This window comes from Brachionichthys hirsutus, chromosome 3 (assembly GCF_040956055.1).
Source record: "Brachionichthys hirsutus isolate HB-005 chromosome 3, CSIRO-AGI_Bhir_v1, whole genome shotgun sequence".
Lineage (NCBI taxonomy): Eukaryota > Metazoa > Chordata > Actinopteri > Lophiiformes > Brachionichthyidae > Brachionichthys > Brachionichthys hirsutus.
Genome location: NC_090899.1, coordinates 1,972,382 through 1,996,381, shown reverse-complemented (window position 1 = coordinate 1,996,381; position 24,000 = coordinate 1,972,382). Strand labels below are relative to the sequence as shown.

The following is a 24,000-nucleotide window of genomic DNA, read 5'->3' as shown; positions in this document are numbered from 1 at the left end:
TTTTCAGTAACATGCCTTATTTTTGAGTTTTAACCCAGGATATCGACCCCCCCCCCCCGGCTTCAAGGATGTCTGAAACATTCAAAGAAACTTAAAAAGGTTTCTTATTTGTCTTCTTTAATCTTGTTCGGCAAACCTCTCTTTTTAGGGATTCACTTCCAGCTGCAGTGAATTAAAGCGGGTCAGAGAAGAGTTTTGTTGTGTTGTTGCGACCCCTGCTGGTCACTGACGCACACTGCTCAGACCGGCGTAAAAATAATCAGCAGGCTTCAAATGTTACTATTCATCCCTTCAGCTCAAATAATCAGTAGATAGAAATACTATATTTTACTGTATATAACTGATAAGATTTTGTGTTTCAAGACACCAGAAATAATCCTATGGCAAGAATTCATTTTTATTACAGGATTAATTTATTACCAAATCTAGCAGTAAGTAACAAATACACAAGTCATATACAGTAAGTGCACGAGTATTTAGAGAGTAGTTTGTTGTTTGGACAATTATGTCAAAAGGAACGTCATATAAAACACTTTTTAAAAGGCTAATGTAAATTCACAGAAAGATTTTTGTCGTCTTCGTCGAGCCTCGAGATTCCACAAACTCCGTTCAATATGCTGGATTAAAAAAACGGACCAACAACAAAAGTGCCCTGTTTTTCCTGATAATTCCAATTTCCATCATCTCTTCCACAAAGAGGTAAACTAATGCCTTTTAAGTTACCAGTGATCCGATCTAGAGAATCTCACCTGGAAATAAACAAGGAACTAAAGTGAAACAGGCCATGTTAAAGTCTGCGTAAGCATCGGTCAGCAAGGCTCCGAGCCGACGAGAGAGGAGAGCAGGCGCCAGACGGCAAAAGAAAAAGGCCTGGAATTCAAAAGCCAAAAAAAAGGGCCTGACAGAGGAATGCTGCGAGACGAGGGCAGGCGGGAACCGAGCTCCCGACAGGAGTGCAAATAAATGGACTTTTAGGTGATGTGAACTTTGAACCTTTTAAACACCTTCAACAACTGGCCTGCTCTCGTTGTGTCGATGGTGAACTAAGTGCGAGTTTGAGTCACGTGCGCGCTCTACGTGTTAAGTAGAACGATCTTTACCTACGTGATGACGGCGACTGAACAGACGTTAACTCACACACAGCCCCCCCCGATTATTTTTATAATTACTAATTAGGTATTTCTTGCACCGTTAATTCCACCAGTGGTGAACATTTAACCAGACTAATATGCAAATAAGTAAAACGTTACTTTGCAATCTGATTTATTTACTTTGGTGCTACTGAACGTTTTTCATTATGTGAGAGAACGACGATAAAATGCTGCCATTTTCTCAGAGCAAGACGTACGGGGGGTTGCCATGGAAACGTACGGTGATAAATGGTACCTGTCTTTTAATCACCGCCACTGTGCCGTACCCCCCCCCCCCCCCCCTTTTTTTCAGATTGTGGATTCATAATAAGGGAGGCAATCAGAAAAAGAACCACACCGACCCGTAAGTAAGTTCCAGTCTGAGGAGAATCAACGGCTGGATGTTTAAGAGGTGGAGACGCAAACTGCGCTACATTCCGTAGACCCGGCGGCGGGTCGTTCACGCCGCGGACGCCCGCGGAGAAACGTCTCCAACAGTCCAACCAGTTATAAAGAACATTTCCAACAACTCCTCAGCGGCGCAAAGGAGATTCCGGCCGCAAACACAAATCGGTGAAAACGTCATCCCTGCCAAAAAGTTCCCCGTTTGAAACTCCGGCCGCTCGCCGCGCTGATTTACCGTAAACACTAAAGATGAAGGCACTTCCGTGTGTTTTCCGACAGCAGCGCGCTTCCTTCGACCCACAGCCTCTTTAAATAAACCCTGCAAAAATAAATTATACACAGACAAAGGCATGAACGGGCCGTCAGCTGCCGCTGGAGACGGAGAGCGTTGGTCTAGCGGCGTTAAACAGGAACCGCTGGAACGTGTGAAGTCAGTCGTTCTGTGGCGGGTGGGCGGAACCCACCCCACCGCCATCCCACGGCGTGTCGGGCTGGCGGGAGCCGCTGCACGACTTCCACAGCAGGGGGGCGCTGAAGACGGCGATGATGCCCAGGTTGAGGAAGAGGCTGAAAATCAGCACCCCGATGGTCCCCAGGAAGGAGGGCATCGCGACGTGGGCCACCAGCGCCGCCCGCCGTGACGTCATGTCGGCGATCACGCCTTCCATCTGGAAGTGGGTCCCCACCACGGCGCTGATGTGGAACAGCTGGTGGCTGTGGCCTGAGGAGTCAGAGAGGAAATCAAATACACAAACTACCGGAGCGTCGGTCGGAGCCGGTTCGGTCAAGCTCCTCCCTGGCGTCGGGATTTGAGGCGCAACCAATGAGAACGTACCAAAGTAGTCGAAGCGCCCGGGGGCCAGCCTCTCCGGGAAGTGGGCCGTAAACAGGAAACAGGTGAGGACGGCGAAGAGGAGGTGATAACAGTGGCTGGACAAGGCGTCGCTCGGGCTGCAGCTCCCCCCGCAGCAGACGACAATCTGGGCGCGGAAAAAAAAAAAGTTCAGGTAACGCCAGGAACCAACAGGCGTGCTGAAGAACCCCGGAACACGACGCTCGCCTCAACAGGACGCCCAACTCAACTCTAAATACATGAGCTTCAGCTGAAAGTGCCAAATAGTGAGACTCACCCTGTAAAGCAGAGGCGCCGTGTCGAATATAAAGGGCAGGATGAAAGCGCCGGTCCTCAACACTTTGCTCCTGTGTGGGAACTGAAGCTCCAGGAACCTGTGGAGACGCGTTTATATCAACTTTACTATACGCTTACTGCGAATGGCTGGGACCGTAACGCTAACGTTAGCGGCGCTACTCTTGCTTGCTGCTTCTCACCTGGAGTAGCAGGACAGGCTGGTGCAGAACAGAGCGTTTCCCACGGCGATGGGGACAAAGTGTTGGTGCAGCCAGCCGTTCACCCAGCTGTCCGGGATGACGTAGTGTCCGTAGCTCATAGCGCAACCTGAGCGCGGAGAGGACACGTAAAACACACCTTCAATGGCTTCACCTGCACGAGGTCTGCTTCTGGATCGAGCTGCTTGGCTTTTGAAGGAACAAATTGTTTCGCACACTTCTGGTTCCTCACTGCCGAGTCTACGTTTTGGTGTTTGTTGAACGCCTACACTTTAAAAATGTTTCCCCTGCAAGCAGGATGAAAATTCCAAAGAGCCCCTATTTCTTTTTCTTCTTCTGAAACGACCACTAGAGGGCGCCACTGTGGCAGTATTCCCATTGTTTGTTTTCTCTGGAAACAATAGTTTCATAATACGTGTGTTTGAGATGGTTCTTGATTCCAGGAATGGGTCGGGCCAAGTTGGAATCTTTTCAGAGAATCTGAAATCAACAACACCGGGGTCCAGACATGACCATCTTCCCAAGGGGGGGGGGGGGGGGGGTCGTCTACTGTATTGCGTGTTTAATAGGACCTTCCCACCAATCAAAGCTTTCCTCCAATTGTTAGAAAGTCCTGTAATAAAGTCCCTAAAATGGACTTTTGAACTTTTTAAAGTGCAGAAATCTTTGTCGGTGGATTTAAAACCAGTCGGCCCAGGGGGTCAGTTTATTTGTTACCGTTATATACATTACTGATGTGGGTATAGATGGGGCGTGTGTGTGTGGGGGGGGGGGCAATAAACACACCCATAAAGAAGATTCAGACTGCAATATAATCTGAAACGCAAACAGCGCCTCCATTGTGCAACAAGTCGGGTTCATCAACAGTTAAACGTACGGAGAATGAAAAAGCCGTGACACAAATTATCAGGGAGGGAGGGAGGGGGGGGCAGAAAAAAAATGTTGATCAAGCGGTGATTCCTGGACATCTCAGAGAATCTCAAAGTAAACGGAAACCAAAAAGAATAGGGTGAACGTGAAACGTAAATAAGGAACACAGCTCTAAAACTATTAATATGAGACAATAAAATCTGAATAAACAGGCTGAGGAAGAACATGAGAAACCGCTCAGCCCATAATACAGAGCGGTGAAGGCCAAAAAACACACAACGCCTGCAAACGCAGACACACCCACACCCACAAACTGTCAGCCTCTACAGATATGTACACAAGAACATTTTATTAAACTGCTTGTTTTGTGTATTTTGTCTATTTACACAAGCGTCACCTTTTAAACACCGAGCTGCCGCCGCTTTCTCCTTTTGTATATTAGTTTGAGGATGATAGAAAAACCATTCCGTCTAAATAAGGAATATAGCAGATCACAAGGTGAATAAGATTCTGATTCCAGCATAAACGTGAAAACGCGGACGTCTTACCCAAACTGTAGAGGCTGAGCGCTCCGTAGTCGAAGAAGTAGCAGATGTGGCGCGCCGCCGCCGACATGCTGCTGAAGGTGTGAGCGCAGCTGGAGGTGAAGGGGTAAACGCAGACGAGCAGCATGTACGCCAGCAGCGGCCAGGTGTAGCTGTCGGTCAGGAAGTTCAGGGTGGAGCAGAGGGCGCAGAAACGCCACAGGAAGTACCTGCAAGGCAACAAACCCCGCCTCAGATGCAGCGTTTGGACGATGCAGCGTGTTTCATCCACGCGTTTCTTTCTCCGGGGGGGGGGGGGGGGGGGGGTCACATCTCGGACGCCACACGAAGATCCTCGAAGCGCCACCGGACACTTTTATTCTGTTCTACTGGAGACGCACCACGTTGGCAGGAAGTGGGTCCAGATGTTCATGGTCTCGTTGTTCATCTGGAAGCTGCTGAGGACGCAGGCCAGCGCCGAGCTCTTCGGGTGGCGGTATCCGGAGATGATGCCGTCCTCTCTGAACACCTGGGGGCGGGACGAGATGTTCCAGGTGAGCGAGGCGAGCGAGGCCGGGCGGAGCCGTCGGCTCGCCGCACCTCGAGACTTGAATACTTTCATTTCTTCGACCTCTCCAGGCAAAAAAAGGTTTGTTTGTTTTTTACCTTGGGCACCTGATGCATGTCAAAGAGCTGAGGAAGCTTGATGCTGAGCATGTCCGCCGGCAGCCGGATGGCGCCCCTCCCTCTCTGGCAAACCTCAATGAGCCTGGCCCGTCCCCCGCGGGAGAGGATGAACCCGACCGGGTAGTCGAACACCGGGATCCAGGCCTTTTGTCCGGAACTGATTGGCTCCCATCGCCAGGAGCGCCCCCAGCCCTGGATCCAGCCGCCGCTGCTGCTGGCCCCGCCCCCGACCCCCCGCCACACTGGGAACACTGCAGACACACAAATACACACAATGACATGCAGCTATACACGACGGCAACGACCATACACTGTAGAAGAAGACATGAGGGGGGGGGGGGTCGTTGGCCGAGTCTCATCCGAGTCTGGGACACGTCCCCCCCCCCCCCCCCAGCAGTGTGGGGGCCACGCTCATGGGAGCCCAGCTGCAGGCCCCGGCCTGATAACTGCGACAAAGTGAGCTTTGTGGAAGCCGAAGGCTACAGAGCACGGAGACCAAAGGACGACTGTTGCACCCGCCACAGCGCCACAGGATGGGAAGGAGGCCTTTCACACGCGCCGGCGACCGCAAGGGAGGGTGCGCAGAAATACTGGGGGGGGGGGACGCAAAATCTATATAGCTACAGACTGGCTACGGGAGACAGAAGATTAAAGGAACGGCATCAAATAGCTCGAGGCTAATCGTGATCACAATCCACACGCAATCCTTTACTCTTCAAACAGCCGGCAGTCGGATGCGTGCAGCTCCCCCCCCCCCACGGGGTTTTTTTTTGTTAGTCCACTAAAACCAGTCTGATGACACGCCAGATGTTTCCTCCGACCAGTAAAACATTCCCAGTTCGCCTCCTGACAGCCGTTACCTGTTACTGGAGCAGCAACTCCCAAACAAACGCTACGTTTTTGTAGTTCTGACATTCTTCCCCGCGGTCTTGTGACGCCGTCATGTGACCTTTCTCAATGGACGTCTCTCTTGGCAAGAGGCTGACAATAGGGAGACTATGTAGCGAGCGTGTTAGCCCACACAGACGGGTTGAGAGCCTCGGCTCATCCTGTGGGGGGACGAGACGGGTCTAAATGGATCCGCCACGAGGTCCGATCGCTCATTAATATCCGCATTTATGGTTGTTTTTGTGTTTTTAAAATCAGCCCAGCTGAGAAAGTGGCAGGAAGTGGAAGCCGGCAAGGAAACGGAACACGTGGGTAAAGTTCTGGCCTCTGTTCTGCAGCAGAACCTGCTATTCTGCACCGTTAGTGGTGAATTCTGGAACGTTTCATCTGCTTCATCTGTAACTCACAACCGGGATCGACGTGCATTTTCAGAAAGCACAAAGCAGCATCTCAGGCCAGACGCCGGAGAACACAGTGGAGGCTCTCTCTCTGCAGCAGCAGTTGCACAATCGGTGAAAAAATCAGGCTCAAGAGGCTCAGAATTCCAGAGACCCCCCCCCGCCCCCCCCCCACGAGCCGAAAACAATTCAATCCTAATCCAGGAAACAAAAGCAAAAAAGAAAGACAATTCATAAATCCAGTGAAACTGCCAAGGTGAGCGACATCCCAGATCACGAGGAGCAGGTTCCGAAAGGTACTAGTCTGGGTAGTTTTATCCGTTTAAAGGTTCTGAATGGTACTAGTCTGGGTAGTTCTATCTGTTTAAAGGTTCTGAATGGTACTAGTCTGGGTAGTTCTATCCGTTTAAAGGTTCCGAAAGGTACTAGCGTGGGTAGGTTTATCCATTTAAAGGTTCCGAATGGTACTAGTCTGGGTAGTTTTATCCGTTTAAAGGTTCTGAATGGTACTAGTCTGGGTAGTTTTATCCGTTTAAAGGTTCTGAATGGTACTAGTCTAGGTAGTTCTAGCCATTTAAAGGTTCTGCAAATGAGCTTCACGTTCGATGAGCGAAGACTCAAAGAAACAAATCTTCTGCTTCTCATCTCCTCCTTCCTGCTTCCTGTCGGAGTTTTCCGTCGTCTCAGACGCCGATGGAGAAACACGCCGAACCTCGTCACGAGATTTCAGAACTTCCCTCTTCTGGCTTTCTGTTTTTCTAGTCCTCCCCTCATGATCACCTCCTTTCCTGGAAAGAGTCTCTCCCAAGTCACACGAGAAGGATTGCTCAAGATTATGCAATACAGGTTTTTTGTTTTGTGTGCGTGTGTGCGCGCGTGTGTGTGTGTGCGTGTGTGTGCGTGTTCTTCCAGAACGCAACGGATAACTGTGGGAATATTGCAGTAACCGTCGCTTCCCACGTGAGATGAAAGCAGCGAATTTAAACATGCAAGTCCTTATTTAAAACAGAACTTTATTTAAAAAAACAAAACAAATGTTCTTTGTTCTCACGTGACTTCCGTTAATCGTTGGCAAATACTGGAAACACAACGCCGAATGGAAAAGTCATTAGAAACGCTGTGACACTGGGTGTGTTTGAACAAGACAACTCGCCTTTCATCCACACCTGCACGCCAACCTTTTTAATTCACACGCGCGGAGAGGAGTTCCGTGTTTTCCGTTCGACACTTGAACTCAACACCGAACTGTCTTGATATGTTAAGAAAAACAACACAAATTCAACTCAACTAATTAATGCATTAATTTGGAACGTAATTAGCCAATTCTTTATGGTCATTGATTAATCTACAAAGATCCACACACAAAAAAAGAGAGATGACCAGCTGTTTGCTGGTAAAGCAGGATTCTTTTCAAAGTGGTTTACAATGTGGGGGAAAAACATTTCCAGAACATTTCCATGAAGGAGCAGCAGTTCCAGCTGAAGTCCCAGAGAGACTGAAGACTTCCAGTCATTACGCGCGGCTTGCGTGGAATTCTCCAAACGCGCAAGTGCATTATTTCGTGTGGAAAACGCAACGAAAACTACAATTGAAAGTTTCCCGACTCACCGCGACCCTCCGGCATCTGCAGGTGAGAATTCCTCCACGTTCGTCTCCGTGAAAACGCCACGCGCGGCGCGTTTCGTCGTTTCTTCCTCCTCCTCTCCGTCTCCCTGGCTTTTAGTAATTGTGAGAATCGGCTCGTCTCGTTGTCTCCAGTCCGCTTCCAGCCAATCAGAAGCGCTGCTCGGTGATCACGTGGGTCGCGAGCGCGACAACAACACTAGCCATGTGTGTTCCTCTGCGGCGCGCGCCCCTCGACTAAAATATTGGCTCGAGCTTAAAAACAGGGGAAATTTAACTAAAAAAATGTAGTTTTCAGTATAAATGTTATCAATAAAAGCACAAAGAAAATATAAATAGTATTAATTTTCTTCCTGTGAATCTAATTTTAATTTTCCTCCCCAATCCGCGTTGCCTTTCGCTTATTTCTCGCATCACGTGACTTCCCAGACCCGGAGCCTTCGTGTTTTTAAGGGAGGACTTCCTGTTTTATTCTGCACAGGTCAGGCACCCAAGTTTATGTCAACACAGCTTCATATTTCTGTCTCGTTTTGAGTTCATCCCAGAAACCGAGCACTTTGGTTCCACACTTAATTCCAATTAGCTCCTCGGCAGCTGAGCCACGTGTTCGTGGAGACCCGTCGCCCCGCCCACCTCCTTCCTGGTTCCCCTAATTAACAAGAGATTCTTTAATGACTGGATCAAAGACGAACCTTCTCTCTGCCGATTTTTTACATCTCGTTTCGTTAAATTCTGCACTTCTGCGTGTCAACTTAACATGTTTGATCAAGACTTAAATTGCATATATGTTGGAGAATATGAAGTTCCAGCTGTAATTGAGGAATGGCCTGAGAGGTGATTCATTCGTAAATTTTCAGTCGTAAATCCACCTAAATGTTTTTTTTGCGCATTTAAACCCATCATTCTGTCCCATATCTGTCCAGCCTGAATTCCCTGCAGCCCTACGGTTAGAGGATTGGGTCAGCGAGCCCCCCCCCCCCCCCCCCACCCAGCAAAAGAAATGGGCCAGCACCAGTCATCCTCTGCTGGGGTGGCACCGGCCCAGCTGCCGGGGGATTGGTTATTCTGTGTGGCTAGTCAGTGGCAGGCACGGGGCCCGGGCCAGAGGGGAACAAGAGACGGCTGGAGGAATGGGAAGAATGGCACAGGGAGACCCAGTTTGAATGATCGGGCACAGAATCCACACAGAGCTGACGGGATGAAAAGTGTAGGGATTGTTCTCATCAGTGACGATCAATTATCAAGATCGAAGGATGTCCCGACAGCCCGAGGTCCAAATCACTTCAGTTTCTATAAACGTAAAGATCAACAGAGAAAACTAAAGGATGCAGCCGAGGTCGGGCTGTCCTGAGTTTTAGTCCCAAGCACGATTCCGCTCACGGGACTGGAACGGGACCTTTGATCAGAACCTGCATGCCTGACAAAGCTCCACGGCGGCATCGGATCAAAGCCTTGGAAAGGCGGCTCATCGCATCCTTTCTGATCCCTTTCAGCTCCGATACACCGGGCCGACCATCCGACGGTGCGCTTAAAGTTCGATGATGAAACAAACATCCGATAAGTTCGGTTGGACCAACGTTCACGCAGTAACGAAGCGGCGCAAGGAAAAGGGAAGTCGGATTAGACGAGTCTGTTTTATTGTTCAACGCATGGCCACACACAAATACTGGTTTTGATCCGCACTGAGCAAGAAGGGACGGTCACTATGGCGATGGTGATGCACTCGGGACACAATGCAGGAGTTTACAGGGTTCATACATAACCCACAGACCCCGGGGAAAGTCAGGTGGCGCCCCCTCCTGGACCAACTACAACATTTCTACCACTCTCCCCCCCAGTGAGGTCTTGTTAAATAGAATCTGGATCATCGGGTCCGACTTCCACGGATGAAGACCGTACTCAGCGGACCGATGCACGATTGCTAAAAACTTCCTTTTCCTTTGAACATTCTTCAGTATTTCATTCAAATTTAGCCCACAAAAAACAAAACAAGCATCATTTGGGTAGAAAAATAAAATCAGAATTAACACAGCAGTCATGCAGCCCCTTCCCTCAAATCTTCTCATGTAGAGTAATACATCAATCACTGGTCACAAAGTACACTGCAATTAAAGAAAACCAAAGAACACTCCGTAGAGCAAAGAAACCAGTCTTTTAGAAGTTTATATTTATCTTCAACGCCTGCTGGAGACCAAGGAGCTACGAGACTCCTGCTTGTTGTCTAAGGCCTCGGGTGTCCCGGGGGGGGGGGGGGGGGGGGGGTGCTCTCTCCGCCTCGTCATACGCCACTGACTTTCCGAAATGCAGCCCTCCGGCATTTGCGTGGTCTTACCTTCGTTTCTCAAAACACAGGCTGAAGGGAGCAGGGAACAGAAATCCAAACCACTTTGCTAAATATCTATGAATGTCTGGCTTCTCTCTCGTTTGCTAACATATACAGTGTATTCCTGGTTAGGGTGTGAACCAGGGGCACGTAAAAGTCGTGTGGCGTTCCCCCACTGTTTCCGCACCCCGACCACTAGGGGTCACACTCTTTATGTTTAGGAATGGAAGTGGGAGATCTGCCGTTCCCTTTTCGCGCCGTCTCGCTCGCTTTTCTCTGATTTGTTTTTTGACTCCCACGTTTGAACATTTTCCAACCCTCTGAGCTTTAACTCTTTCCTTCGATTCATCTTTCTTATGAGTTGTTGTTGTTGTTTTTTTGCCTTTGGAGACGCAGATACACACAGAGCAAAAGAGCGGGAGAGAAAGAGAGAGAGGGAGCGAGTGTTGTGATCGATCAGCTGCACCCGTTTGACCTCTCAGCCGATCTCCTTCCACTGCCGGTAGAACTCCACGATGTTCTTCAGCTCCATGCCCGCCGAGCTCGCAGCCTGGACCGCCAGCTGTCGGGGGGGCGGGGGGGGGATAACCTTTACTAATATTACACAGCTTATTTTTAAACTAAGCTTCACTGGTTTTGGTGGGAAAATGTCTAGTAGTGTTCTCTTTGTAAGAGCGCCTGACCTTCATCGCTGCTGACCGAGTGCAAAGCTCCTCCGCTTGATGGCCGGTCAGGATGGTCACCATGCCGGCTGCGTCTTCATCCCCGTTGCTCTGGGAAACCGTCAGCTGACGACAGCTGTCCACCATCTTGTATAAATGCCTGGGGAAACCAACAGAAAGATAAAGCCCTCGGAGTAGGAAGCCACGCCCCCTCAGCGCGGACACAGAGGCGACTGGAGGAGGCGTCTACCAGGCTTCGACGTCCTGACGCTTCAGTTTATCCCTTTCGAAACTTCGACTCGACTCCTTCTGGCACCGAATGTACCTGCAGAGACGGGATGCAAAACGTCAAAGCGATCCTCCGACGCTTTGTGCCGTCGTCAGCTTCCTTTCTAAGGCTTTACGGACTCAAATGTTTCAGCTGCTTCCACAAGCGAACGCAGCAGGAAGCTCCATCCGTCTTCGTGCACGACCTTCAACCACCAACCTGTTGCCTTTGCGAAATTCAGACTCCAAGAAGCGGATGCCATCCCTCGCGCCGGCGTTTTCCTTCTTCAACCGGTCGAGCCCGTCGATCACTGGAACGCAGAAGCGGTGCAGATGAACAAACGGTTACTGAAGGGAAGACGGATCCCGTCGGATGCACCAACCTGTCCGCGGGATGATGATGATGAAGCAGCCGCTGCCGGCCAGCTGTCGGATGAGGTTCAGATACTGGCAGAGAGCAGCTGCGTCCGGCACCAGGTAGGGAGACATGGACGACTGAGCCTTGGGTTGCTGAAGGCTGCCCTCTAGCTGCGACACCTCTAACTGCGGGGAACAGGCAGGAAAGCATCCATCGATGCGATTAGCGTGAAGCGTTCATTTTATGGGCAGGTAGCTGCGACCGTCTCTGGTCTCCTGGGCCTCGCGGGTTGAGTTTAGAGGGCTGACGAAGCCAAATCGTGTCAGAGTGAACGGTAAATATCAGAACTAAAGTGGACCCGGATTGCTCTTTGTAGCCGATGGAACGCATCATTATGACATTTGTCGTCAACGGTGGCCGGATCAGCGCACAGCTGAGTCAACGCTGCGTCCCTCCAGGGGGAACAAAGAGACAGCGTAAACAGTCGAGGGACGGAGAGATAACGTTAACAACCTGCAGTCGGAGCTGAGCCATATCCCTCATCAGGCGATTCCGACGAGCCTCCTCTTCAGCCTGGGAACAAAGATAAAGGCAGGAGGGTAAAGTCCATCCCGATTGCCACACTGGACGGAGCTGCCTGGGTCCGCCGGCGGCGACACTCACCATTCTGAACTGGGCCTTGGCCTGCTGCACCAGGTTGTCCTGCTCCGACTGGCTGGCGCTGGTGAATATACCGGCCTCCGGGTTGAAGTGCAGCACGTTGCCTTGGAGATTTGTCAGGAAGTGTCCGAAGCTGCGAATGCAACACACCCGCGCCACACACTGGTGGGACGAGAGAAAGGAGGACGCGCTTCATGGACCTGGAGAGCGTGTCGATTTAAACGCTAAAAACAGTCGAGTCGAGGAATCAGCGCTTCGTGTGAACAATATTCAGCAGATCAAAACCTTTGTTTTCTTATGTTGGACTGAATTTTGTGTGTGCGTGTTGACGCATACTTCCTGCAGGGGGCTGAGGGAGGGGTACTCCCGAGTGAAATCCAGGCGGCGGTGAGCTGCATTGAGCGCAGGCAGGTTGCGCAACGCCAGATCCTCGGGCAGCAGCAGAGTCTGGACCAACCCGGGCTGCTCGCACCCGTTTAACAGGTCGGTCACCTCGGCGTTCAGACCCAGCTCTGCAGGACACACGCCAACGATTACATCAGAGGACATGGACAAAGACTCTCACATCAGGATCACCGGGGGGGGGCAAACACTCCTCAAGGTGTTTAATTAAAAGAAACTGCATGAGGAGGTGAAGCTGTGATGTCTCGCAGCCAGGGAACGTGGGTAAATACAAACGCGTACACACACCGAGTTTGTGTTTAAATATATTTTTAAACGGCTCCTGTCGGCACAGCGGGATCCGACCAGTCAGAAGTGTGTGGAATATCTTATTGTTTTTCTGTGTCTTTTTCTAGCATCTAAAACAACATCGAGTATTCGTGGAGCCACTGGGAATAAACGCCGCTGCGCCGTCCTCCAGTCACTCACCGGCCGCCAGCATCTTGTTGCCGTCCGGTAACAGGTTGAGGAGCACAGACAGTCGGTTCCACAGGCTCTGAGAGCTCTGCAACGAAGCAGTTTGTTTAAAAAAACAAAAATAGAAGCGTCCCCGAGCGGAGCGGACAAACCGGCTCCCTTACCTGAGCACACATGAGGATAATGTCTGTGTTTGTCCTCAGCCAGTCAACAAAGACTTTCACCGCCTGGATCAAGCCCTGATTGGCCAGGACCTCCAGCTTCTCCAGAAGGGTTTTCTCACTCTGTACCGATCGGGAACTGTGGCGGCTGCCTTCGGAATCAGAGTCCGATTCTGTGGGGCGAGACGGAAGAACGAAAATCAAATCGGTCAAAAAAACAAATCACAGAAAGAGAATAAATCGTGGGAAAAGAAGCTAATTACCATTCTCAGTAGTTCCATTGGCGGTACCAGGATTAACGCTAGTGGGAGTATCCCCTGGAGGGGGCGTGTCTTGAGACGGGGGAGCAGAGGTATCGGTGGGTGTGGGGACACCCGACGAAGACGAAGACGAAGCCTGAGGCCTCAACAGCATGTTGCTGAAGGTCGGTGCCAAGCGGAAGCAACGCTTTGCCTGGAACAGTTGGGAGGACATGGCCTGGAGGTTCCTGCTGATGCTGGGGTCGCCGGGCAGGAGAGGCCCGTTGGTGGTCGGAGGCGCCTCCCCTTCCCCGTCACCTCCTTCCTCCTCGGGTTGGGCTTCAGCTTCCTCCTCATCTTGGCGTTCACGCGGCTGAGCCTCTGAGATGTCAGAGTTCTCCGTGTCCTCCATGTCCTCCAGGTCTGAGCGAGACTCCTGGCTGTTCATGTCTGAGTCTGTCTCCACGTCGAAGGCCGTCCCTCCTTCTTCCTCCTCCTCCTCCTCCTCCTCCTCGTCCTCCTCTGAACCACTCCCCCAGTTGCCCTCATCACCCAGGTGGTCTTTTTTAATCTCTTTTCTGACAGGTGGAGGATCAGATGAGGTTCCCATTGTGGAGCCACCTGTTGAATCAGCGCGAGCCCTCCTGTCTTCATCGTCATCTTCCTCCTCTTCACTCTCGAAACCTTCGCTCAGATCACTTTCGTCTTCTCCTTGAGTGTCCTTGCGGGCGCAGCGGCGTCGGCGGAGCCGAGCGAGGCGGGTGTATTTCTTCTTCTGTCTCTGTTTGTCGTCCTCTAACTTGGGCTGCTCTTCCACACCGCTATTCTTTTTGGCACCAGGTATGTCACACCCATTTTCATCTTTCTCCTCCTCCTCCTCCTCGTCCTCTCGTTCCAGGGAGCCGTTCTGGAGCGGCTTCTCGTCGGAGCGATCCGTCGGCGGAGCTGATGAATCCCTCAGCTCCAGGTCATCTAAGAGAATAAAAACTCACCGACTTAAAGGACAGTTAATTATCTCAGTGTTAAGAAGTTTGCAATTATGTGTTTCCTTTTCCATATAAGGAGACAGGAATGTCCTCACTCACCTGCGGCGTCGGTCGGCAGGGGGGGCACCTGGCCCTCAGCTTCCTCTAGTTCAGCCTGCAGCCGGATGTTAACGTGATTCACCAGATGGGAGAACAGTGCCAGCGTAAAAGCTATGGAAGCGCTGTACTGCTTCGATCCTCAAGACACAAGAAGAAAGAAGGAAGAAGTCACACACTGCATCATAAAATGTGGCTTGGTCACTTAACCCAACCCGGCAGACGGTTTGCTTTACAGAATCAATAAAGTTTCAAAGAGGGAACCCAAGATTAGCGCAGCTAGCTTAGCCTCTAAAACAAAACCTCACCTTCTGTTGCCGAGTTCAGGCTTTGAAAAACAGCCATAAAAAGCATCTGCCGAACCTGCTGATGTTACACTGAGCCTGAAGTTCAGCCTTTCAGGTGTAAAATGTCACGGCTTAATCATTTGATCCTTTTGGAAGTCTGAGTGAAATCCTGGTAGAGACTGCAAATTAAATCTCGAGCTAGAATCAAAGACGCGTTTTGTGATTCACAGCCACAAAAATCCTCTCTCTGAGGCCACAATGAGAAAAGGTCCTCTTCAAATAATTACATCCATACATCCAGGACGAAAGTGAAAAGTAATTTGGGCCCCTGAATCTACAAACAACCTGAAGATGAGACCAACCTGCCCTCTTCAGGCTGTGCACCACCATCAGACAGGTGACCACCATCTTGAAGACGAGCGTGTCCGCTAACATCGGGCAGGAGCCATCGGCGTGCTGCTGCTCCTCCTCTTCCTCGCTGGGGGAGTGGCTCGCTCCGGCGTGCGTCTGCGGCGGCAGGTAAAACAGCACCAGGTTGAAGTCCTCCAGCACCGACTGGCAGAGAGACGTCAGCTCAGCCTCCATCAGGCTGCAGACACGACAGGAGGCGAACTCAAATGGAGCAGTTCAGTGGCTGCTTGTGAACTACGAATGCATTTCAGTGGTGGTTAAATCATTTTTTACAGGCAGGAGAAATGAGCCGAGGGTGATGGGGAACAAAAGGAGCTGCATGTACGTGCTTTTATTGAACAGAAAACATGTTTGGATTAAACGTGTGGAGGAGCAGAAACCTGTTCTTGGGCTGCAGCAGACTCTGGAGGTACATGAAGCTAACCAGGAGGCGCTTGATGTCTTTTGATCTGCAGAAGGTACACATCCCATAAAGGATTATAAATTAGTCAAGTAAAAACACCAACAACAAAAAATTACTTTGGTGGCAAAATAATTTATTGATCTTATTTTAGCTTCGACATAAAAAAATACAGACATAATAGAAAAGAAGCTTGAGACATTCTTTGCCAGAGATCCTCCCTCAATAAGGCTTCAGGTCCTCAAAGATTTTACGTTAATCATTTGCGTCTATATTTGTCTTCGACTCCTGAAACTTCAGAAATGAGATTACCCCCCCCCCAGGGATAATAAATTATCCAAATCATCTTCCGTGAGGAGCTGCTCTTCACTCACCACTGGTGAGCCCGCCTTTGTGATTCCAATGCGGGGCGAGCCAATCATGCCTGAGTGATTACAGATTGTATTCAAAGTGTTTCAGGGGGGTGTCGACACAAAAATGTCCAAACACTGGAAGCTTGGGCTGCACTGGTCAGAAGTAAAATGTCTCGCGTGCGACGACGTACAAAGGAAGACGGATGCACAGCTGTTAGCTCACTATTCTCTCACATTTCCTCGGAGCACTCTGGCATCGGTTGTACCTTTAGAATCGATCTCATGTGCGAGATCTTCTGTAATTCAGCGAGTCGTTCCTCACCGTTGTCGGGAAGGAGACAGCTTCTTCATCTCCTGTTTCTTTACTTGGTGGTACATCTTGGCAGCTTTGTCAAACAGGCGCTTCAAGTTGCCGTACGTCCCCTCAAACGGCGCGTCGGATTGGATGCTAGCGCAGACGACATATCTGTTGAGTCCCGATTCAGCGGTTTACATCACACTTAACAGCACGTGAACCGCTTCTCACCAGCGAAGGTAATAGTAGGTAGCTTCTACATTGTAAAACTTGCTTCCTGCCAGTGTGCCCAGTTGGTTGAAAGGCATTCCTGTGGGAAAACGGTCAAATAAGTTTACATTCATATTCAGAGTTCCCTGATGTGAAGTCAGAAAAATAGAGATTCTGTAAGCCAAAATGTTTCAGCGCTACAAACTCATTATTTGTAGCAAAACACAAGATAAATAAATAATATTAAATGCCCTTCTTTCGGCTTCTGTTGGGAATATATTTTGAGCCAAAACAAGAAAAGAATATCTTCTTCTTGGAGACAAATTTCATTGTCCAATTGGACTCTGTCCTCAAGAGCAGAAAACTCAAACTCTACCAAACCCTCGCTGAATGTGGAAAGAGAAAAGTGCTGCGTTATGAAATCGCACGTAACAGCCACTCACCTACGTGTGGCATAACAGACCAGGCTTGATGGTAAAACCGTTCTGCGAGCTGCTCAGCCTCCACTCCAGCGAGTTCATTCTGATAACGAGCTGCACAGGGAAACATTACAACGATAGAAAAAGAAGGGAGCGATGACTAAACAAGATAAACACTTCCTGTTCATAATAAAAACTGCAAATACGGGTAGAAAAAGCAACGTTTATGACGTGCTTTGGGAAACAAACGAATAAAAACTCCGTGTACAAATCATGATCTACAGCAGGGCCAAAATAAGCACTGTTGCGTGACACACGCATGCCGCCTCACACAAAGCTGGGTAAAGAGACAAATTACTTGCGTATAAAATTATCCTGCTTTTACCAAGATCTCCGAGGTAGACCAGACAACGATGACAGGCCATCTGTGCCCACTCCATCTCCTTCGGGGTGGCCGTCACTGGTTTCTTCCGGCCTGCAGAGGATAGATATACAGGCCTTATCTCAATTTTTCATTTCAAGAATTTAGCTGCAGAAAAGCTACAATTTACAAACAGCTGAGTGTCCAAATGTCAGAAACAGCATCGAGACGTCTCTTCAGTGTTTCCTTATATCCAAAAGAGCGGATCTCCATCTTCATGCATGCACAATCTATGCTGTGTGTTTGCTAAAATGTGAACATATTAAAAGGAAGACAAGTCCATCTGAGACAAACGAATACAGGCTGCACACCATCACAACCGAAGTGACCCTGCAGCCGTCCATTCCGCTTTGCAGACAACAGACACTTCCCCATCTATTTGCATCGCTTAACATCTCGCTGACATCCGACTCTGAAAGACGGCAAACAACAGCGACCATAAACCCACGGCTAATATGAGCCCAAAGTTCATCACCCAGAGTAAGAGTGCAATAACTGCGCAACCACTAGCAGAGGTCAATTCATGAAGTTACACATCCTTGCGGCAAACATTTAGTCGAATAAGAAATGCTAATTGTGTGCGTCGGTGTCCTAGTGAGCCCCACCGATCAGCGGGTCTGTGACGTGGGTCCAGTCGATACAGTCCTGCAGCTCCAGCTGGTAATGTGATTGGATGTAGAGCAGCAGGTGCTGGTAGAAACCCACGCCGGCGATCAGGTGCGTGCGGTAGGCGCACTCCAGAGCACTGCGGCTGTGGATGTGCTGCATTAGAGGGCAGAAAAGATGAGCGGCAGCATTTTAAATCTGACTAGCAAAACGCAAATGCCATTAGCATCACAAACCACGTAGCATATTGCAATGTAGTTGTAGAAAAACAAAAAGTAAATGTGAAATCCACAAGGGACAAAGCAAGATCAAGCAACGGTGTTTGGAGGTTTGAGTGCTACTCTTCCAGCCGAGCTGCTAGCCGAGCTGCTAGCCGAGCTGCTAGCCTCAAGCAGCAGAGAAACCTCTATCAGCCTGGCAGGCTTGCTTCTTTTGAACTCTGCAGCACCAATTTCAAACTCAATTTTTATTAGAAGATTGTTTTGCAGCTCTCTCACCATACTACTACTTTTTTTTTTTTTACATCGGTTGGCATTTTAAGGGTTTTTATCTCTATTGGAAGCACCCATGGATGATATATCCACACCTGGCGCTCCATGAGATACATTACATGACAGCGACCACAATATTGCAGATGTCATTGTGTTAGAACAGAAACGCGGCATTCAGAAAGGATCTCTATTCCCTCGCTGCAGGGACAGTTACCTTCTTGTTGGTCTTTATAACCTGTATGACCTCATAATAAACCTTCCTCCAGAGCAGCTCCTCTGCCTTACGGCCATAGTCGGCAGGATGAAGAAACATCAGCTTCACACAATGCTCCCTCAGCCTGAAGAGACACAAGAAGAAAAACAAACGTGGCTCACAACCAATGAAGGTCTCTCATGATTGACACATTTCAACAAGTAGCCATTGAACTGGATGAGATACCGGTTCCTCTGTCACGTTTACTTTAACTTCCTATTCTGGTGGTTTTTTGTCACTGTATTCACAAATGTATCAAAACAGATCATAAAAATAAGAGGGGGGGGGGGGGGGGGGTTCTTAATTCCAAGGAACATAATATAATCAGATTATCTGAATGGAATGGAAGTGAAGTGAAGCTAGGTTTAGCCTGCCCACATCCAGAGAGCTGATGATTATCAGATTGAACGCAGTCTATGGAGGTTGGAATAACTGGACGTACTTGTTGCGAAGGCTGATGTTCTCCGGCTTGAAGACTTCTCGGTAGGACGCTTTGCTACCGATAATCACATCCGACTTGTGCACGGACTCCACCACTAACCTGGGAAGCGTTGGTCAAAACAAAGCATCGACACGATGACTGCGACATTAACGTTGCCAGGAAACCAACGCCAGACTGACATTAGCTGTTCATTTTCACTGACGAGTACGGAAGGCTACACCTGGCCGAGACAGGTAACTGGAGCGAGAATAGGCGCACCTCGTCTCGTGTTAGCCAAACATTAATTGGCTAGCGCCAAGTTAGCAAGCACAACAACGTTCAATTAGCACCTTGGGTAGCGAAATAACAAAACAAGACCGGCCTCGACAAATCACCTGTAAAGCCTCTTGATTTCAGGGACTTTCGCCTCTGGCTCGCTGTCCTGCCCTGGTCCGCTCATATTAGCGAGAAGCCGTTTATTAAACCGACACAGAGACACTCGGGTTCGGTCCCCGGCAGTGGCAACCCTGCTGATAGCTAGCTAGCGCGAGCTACCAAGGCACTGCTAGCTTTCCTTCCTTTCCCTCCGAGTCTCCTTCGTTTCGTGTGTCCTTCGGCAAGACCCCCTCGACCCATCCGCTCAGAAAACCAGGTAGGAGGGGTGCCCCGCGATCTCAACTCGCCCCGGTCAGCTGCAGCGTTCCGCTATGCTTCTTGTGTTGTTCCCTGTTCCTGCCGCTGCTACGAAGGCGGCCATTATTTCAATCAGGCAGCGACCGCCTGAATATCGCGAGACTACAGAACGTGACCCATCAGATTGCGTATTGGGTTGCCAGGTAGTAAAATTCCCTCATTTTGGAAAATCTCTCCACCTGCAAATTAAGCATTGTCCAGATTTGAAATACCATTAATATAACACATATAGCTGTTTCATGCTATTTGTTTTAAGGGCACGGTGGTTGCTTTCTCTGTGTCAAATGTCGTAAAATACATGTTCTTTGTCCTACTTAAAATCTCACAGAAATATCTCTCTCGCCATGCATAAATCAAATTTGGAAAATATTCCAGATTTATTATTTAATGATAAGGATATGAATACTTAAGCCACCCTCGGTGGATGATTTGGTAGAACTCAGGTAAATTGTGTATTTCCAAAACACAAATTGGGATTAAGATTGTGCCACAAACAATCAATCAATTAATTTGCATGTCTTCTATGTCTTTGCAATGTACACAGAGATTTAAATTATTATTATTATACACATATGTGATCATTTATGTACAGACATTTTTTTGTCATACACATTTTGTCATTCATAGTCATTCCCAACAGCCACAAGAATTCGATGCATCACACATGATGTGGTTCAGATACAGCTGCCTGTCATCCTACACTTGTCCAGCAGGTGGTGTCGCGAGCACATGAAGCTGCAAGAAATGAACCCGGCTCGAGTGGTTGGATGCCTCAAGAGGCTTCATCTCACCATCACTACTTCTTACATTAAACTACACACAGTGACATGAATCGAGTGAACGAGGAACACACACCCAAACTGGCACACATTAACCCGTGAATCAGAATTTGACTTTGGTCAAACTTCAAGTTTGATCACCAGCATTATTGCGTTTCAGATGGGGGCACTGAGTTTGAGACCCACTGTGGGAGTGGGGTGGAGCAGGGCAGGCCTAGGGCCTTACCTGGGCGGAGTGAACTGGACCGGTCCACTCCACTCTGCCCAGGTGTGCCCTAGGTTTGCCCTGCTCCCCCTGCTCCACCCCATTCCCGTAGTGGGATTTGAAAACCAGGGCCATTTTGAAGCCCTCAACAGTGCCTCCAACTATGCCACCGTGTCGGTGAGGAATACACAAAAAAACAAGACAAACTAGATGAACAATCACTGTGATGATACCGCAAGCTGCTGTAAAAAAAAAAAAACTTACCTGTGATCTCGACACCATCCTCCCAAATGCGAGGCTTCTTCTGTATTTCTCTGATTGTAAATTAATTATTCATGAGGTTATGAGCTGTTGTTTAACGATGATTTAAACATGTCACTTCAGGCTCTAAAAAAATAGTGTTTGACGTTGTCTCTGATATCTTATAGAATAAACAATTGAATATCAAATCTAAGAATCCAGACCAAAAAAACAATCTGTTTATAGGCAAATATGATATATTTTGGTTGTCATGAACAAAAACCATGAAAACACCAATAATGTATTCGTCCGTCTCTCTCGCTACTTGTCAGCTTTGTCTGTCTGTGGGTTTCAGTATGTGGTGGAGACTGTTTTAACCTTCGGATCAACAGTAGGTCGGTTTAAGTCAAAATAAACTACTATGTTTGTATTTTGGTAATCAGTAACAAAAGTTAACTTAGTAAATCTACCAAAGTACCATACACAAGTACAGTTTTTAGATGTATTTGTACTTTACCGGCTATTTCAATTTTCCCTTACTTCAACCAGTATCTTCATTCTGCTACTGTTGGAGAAAAATATTGCAATACATACGTATGTCATACAGTATTTAAAATCAACACCAACTATATAGTACAATAATAATAGCATATGTAAAGCTATGTTTATTTTGATATTCATTGCAATATAATTACCTTCATATTTATCAGTGATAATATACAGTATATATACTTTCATGTGTGTGAGAGTCACTCTTACCAAACTAGTATGTTGGTCACTATATATATATATATATATATATGTACCCCAGACTCATAATTGTAAGTACATTTGAAAGAATGGCTGTATTCACTGATAAATGTAAAAAAAATAAGAATTTATTATTAATAGAAAATATGACCACATTATAATTTAATCTGAAAAGAATGGATGATGGCCAAATTTTCCTTCAAAACCTTTTGTATGTGTCTTTATCTTTGTATTGTCTGCATCCTGATGCATTAAGAATAAAAAACACACATTTCCACACCTGGGTAAGAATTAAATTATTTGTTTATTCATTAATTTATTTACGTATTTCTACCTCCAGATTCACCCACCCGAAAAATATAAATTCCGGTGTACCCCCCCCCCCCCCCAAAAAAAAGAAAAAAAAGTAACAATGGCATCTTCATCAACTGCATCAAAGGAATCAATCAACAAAAGTGGCAATAATTATTATCATTATTACAATAATAATTCAATGATCAGAATATCCACATTCATAACAAATCCATATACAACTGCAATACACTCCGCAACACCACTCTGCCATTAATATACACAAAATCCCCAAATATCTGTCCTGTCAAAACCACAATAGAGGAGTTTCGGGGAGGGGAGCTATGGCTTGTCAAAGGCTATGAAGATGAGTGATCAGCAGAGTTAATGGGTCAAAGGTTAATAAGAGTATAACGAGGGAGGCGCACTTATTTCGTTAGGACCTATAAGAAAACAAGCAATGTAGAGTAAAGACAGTACGCGCTCGTGGAAGGGTTTGCAGATCGAACCGAACGATAAGAAGATGGTTCGAAAGCTCTGTGAGGCAGAATCTGGGGAACAAAACGTCAAGAAATATATAATGGTTGTCAGAATAAATATATAATTCTGAAGGACAACCGTTGCAAACATATACCATAACCTAAAGTGAAAATCGAATATGCAAGAACTCAAAACAGGTTGAAAAAATTTCAAGGAAATGTAGATGGAGGTATCTAGGGGGGGTGGAGGGGGGGAAAAGAAATGATCTTAGTCTATATATGTACAAACATTGCTTGGTCACCCAGATCAACTTATATAAAAGCTTTTTAGTTGGTCAGACAATGAGTGCAAGTTTAAGATTATGCAAGTTACTTCTCGTATGAGAGCTTCGAGACCTTGCTGATGGTTCCAGTCTGCACAGAAAAAGCCTCCGACATCTCGGCCCATTTAAAAACCTCTCCATCCCTCAGTATTGGTAACTTGAGAAGACCTACTCATGGAAGGAGAGAGAAACATTAGAGGAAAAATAACTGTACATTCTGCATTTTACAAACAATCTGTATATACACATAGACATACCATATATACACATTTATCCAATATATACACACACAGATTTAGTGTGTCAGTACACACACACTTATATACAAACACATTCACTCGTTTTTTATCAAGACCTCTAACATATCTCTCTCTGCTTCAGCCGTAAGTGGGTATGGCAGGGAATTGAACCCATAACTGGTGTCAGTGGTGTCCATCCACAAAAAAAATAAAAAGGGAGGTTTTTACTGCAATTCCACTGCAGAAATGTGGCCGCACTGAAACCAAGAGTTTATCCTCTGCTCGGGTGAAACCCCACAGGTGGTCAAAGTGGAGTAGAAAACAGCAGCTGTGTGAGGACGTCCTCATCCAAAGAGTTTCACATTGTCCGTAATTGGAGAGCTCCAAGGCGATTGTTGGGCAAGAAACATCCATCCACCTTTTCCTTTGTGTGTGTGTGTGTGTGTGTAGAATGATTAAAACTAGGATGGTGCAGTTCACAGCAACGCGTAAACCGCCATAAGGGGAGTAGGTGCAACACACGTTTGTCCCTTTCATCAGAGTCCTGAAGGGCAGTGATCCTCTCCACAGGATTGTCTCAGTAAGAAAACTTGGTTCATATAAAATTGATTATTTATGAACTTCCATTAGATAGAGGCGTCTATCTATATCAAGAAATAAATATCTGCTCCGGAAGATTTCTGATGGAGGTTTTTTTTTTTTTAATACGATTGTAAGAATAAGCAGTCTCGTAGAAATATAAATAATAACATTCTGTCCGGTTTGTCAATGTCTTCATTGAAGCAAGAGTTCTGAAGCACTTCCACTTGTTGTATTAATCTGTGCATATTTAGTTTTCCTTTAAAAATCAAAGTCGGTACGAGATGGGAATCGGAAGAGCTAAAACTAATGGATGGAGAAAGTGACAAGTGCGCCTAAGCTGGAATAAAAACGAGACGTTCAAATAATGCTT

At 47.7% G+C, this 24,000-nt stretch overlaps 2 protein-coding genes across 2 annotated transcripts; both read right to left on the bottom strand.

Annotated features, from left to right (window-relative positions):
• Positions 1 to 387: 387 nt before the first annotated feature.
• On the bottom strand, positions 388 to 7,955 carry paqr6 (progestin and adipoQ receptor family member VI). The gene is made up of 8 exons (XM_068760593.1): positions 7,858 to 7,955; positions 4,943 to 5,214; positions 4,678 to 4,805; positions 4,301 to 4,506; positions 2,865 to 2,991; positions 2,666 to 2,762; positions 2,371 to 2,515; positions 388 to 2,256 (listed from the first exon to the last, which is right to left on the bottom strand). Exons 1-8 carry the CDS (start codon positions 7,871 to 7,873, stop codon positions 1,967 to 1,969), a joined length of 1,281 nt encoding a protein of 426 aa, XP_068616694.1. The 5' UTR covers positions 7,874 to 7,955; the 3' UTR covers positions 388 to 1,966.
• Positions 7,956 to 10,131: 2,176 nt separating this feature from the next.
• smg5 (SMG5 nonsense mediated mRNA decay factor) lies at positions 10,132 to 19,509 on the bottom strand. Its single transcript, XM_068760592.1, has 22 exons — positions 19,445 to 19,509; positions 19,071 to 19,169; positions 18,590 to 18,713; positions 17,884 to 18,040; positions 17,243 to 17,332; positions 16,882 to 16,971; positions 16,460 to 16,538; positions 16,256 to 16,381; positions 15,561 to 15,629; positions 15,132 to 15,358; positions 14,486 to 14,623; positions 13,425 to 14,372; positions 13,165 to 13,334; positions 13,013 to 13,088; positions 12,479 to 12,654; positions 12,146 to 12,304; positions 11,996 to 12,055; positions 11,508 to 11,667; positions 11,345 to 11,435; positions 11,108 to 11,182; positions 10,879 to 11,017; positions 10,132 to 10,757 (listed from the first exon to the last, which is right to left on the bottom strand). Exons 1-22 carry the CDS (start codon positions 19,507 to 19,509, stop codon positions 10,674 to 10,676), a joined length of 3,402 nt encoding a protein of 1,133 aa, XP_068616693.1. The 3' UTR covers positions 10,132 to 10,673.
• Between the last annotated feature and the right edge of the window lie 4,491 nt (positions 19,510 to 24,000).

Excerpts from the sequence above, each read along its gene's own strand:
- paqr6 (XM_068760593.1), bottom strand. Across the intron at positions 4,806-4,942 it reads ACATGCATCAGGTGCCCAAG|GTGTTCAGAGAGGACGGCAT; the intron begins GTAAAAAACAAA and ends TCCCGCCCCCAG. Across the intron at positions 2,992-4,300 it reads GCTCAGCCTCTACAGTTTGG|GTTGCGCTATGAGCTACGGA; the intron begins GTAAGACGTCCG and ends CTCCGCGCTCAG.
- smg5 (XM_068760592.1), bottom strand. The coding sequence starts at position 19,509 with ATGAGCGGACCAGGGCAGGACAGCGAGCCAGAGGCGAAAGTCCCTGAA. Across the intron at positions 15,630-16,255 it reads CTGTCTCCTTCCCGACAACG|ATCAAAAGACATCAAGCGCC; the intron begins GTGAGGAACGAC and ends TACCTTCTGCAG. Across the intron at positions 11,436-11,507 it reads CATCATCATCCCGCGGACAG|TGATCGACGGGCTCGACCGG; the intron begins GTTGGTGCATCC and ends TCTGCGTTCCAG.